Source organism: Perkinsus marinus (genome assembly GCF_000006405.1).
Source record: "Perkinsus marinus ATCC 50983 genomic scaffold scf_1104296973896, whole genome shotgun sequence".
Taxonomy (NCBI): domain Eukaryota; phylum Perkinsozoa; order Perkinsida; family Perkinsidae; genus Perkinsus; species Perkinsus marinus.
Genome location: NW_003201270.1, coordinates 1 through 942, shown reverse-complemented (window position 1 = coordinate 942; position 942 = coordinate 1). Strand labels below are relative to the sequence as shown.

General features: G+C 52.4%; 1 protein-coding gene across 1 annotated transcript; it reads right to left on the bottom strand.

Moving 5' to 3' along the window:
- Nucleotides 1-384: 384 nt before the first annotated feature.
- Nucleotides 385-696, bottom strand: Pmar_PMAR023970 (hypothetical protein; the record flags this gene model as incomplete). Its single annotated transcript, XM_002765965.1, has 1 exon — nt 385-696. A coding segment is annotated over one exon (312 nt), but the record flags the coding sequence as incomplete, so codon positions are not given.
- Between the last annotated feature and the right edge of the window lie 246 nt (nt 697-942).

The following is a 942-nucleotide window of genomic DNA, read 5'->3' as shown; positions in this document are numbered from 1 at the left end:
ACGGAGACGTCGGAATTGGAAACTTCTCACAATCGCGTCATTACAGCTGTCAAGCTTCTTCGCGAAGTTCGTGGAGCTGTAGTCGGGGACGATCCAGAGTTGGCCATTAGAGCCAGGGATCGGAGTAACGTGATAGGGAACGTTATAGGCAGTCGCGACGCAGATATCCAGTCGGATAGAAATGGAAAGAGTTTGCTGCTGTTGATGGAATATCAGAGATCCGCCCGACTCATCACTCATGGAAGTATAAAAGCTTCCCACGGGGTGGCTTATTGGTGGCGCATACGTAGTGGTAGTTCGGACCGGCGGAGACCTCGTAGTTAGGCCTGGCACGGGACGAGTGGGACCAATGGCTAACCAGCAGTTCCACAAAGACCCCCTTACACCGCCGTTGATAGTAATGTCGCTCATGAGAACACCCTTGTTGGATTCGACGTGTAGACTGTCGAAGAAGTCGGCATTAATAGAAGGATCTCGGCAAGCAGCGAGGCGTACTTTAAAATCAGTAGAGCTATAGTCAGGCTTGACCCAATACTCGTAGTTAGAACCGGGGATGGGAGTTATGGTATAGGGGACGTCAGAGGCTGAAACACCACAGGACCCGACCGTGGCACTGATGCGTAGCACCTGCTTATCTTCGTCGAAATCTAAACGACCACCGTACCGGTTTGATCCCCTGCAACCGAAAGCGCCCATAGGATGGCTCTCAGGGATTGCTGGGGTGGGCTGCACCGTAGTGGGAGGAGCTTGTGTAGTTGCTGGTTGCGTGGGGGCGGGGCGGCTACTTAACCAGTATTCCCATGCTGACCCGCTACCAACGTTAACAGTGATATGGCTCATTAGAACACCATCTCTCGACTCGATCAGGAATGTGTTGAAGGAACCAGCATGGAGAACAGAAGACCTGCAGCTACTTATGGCTGCCTTGAAGTTAGTCGAGCT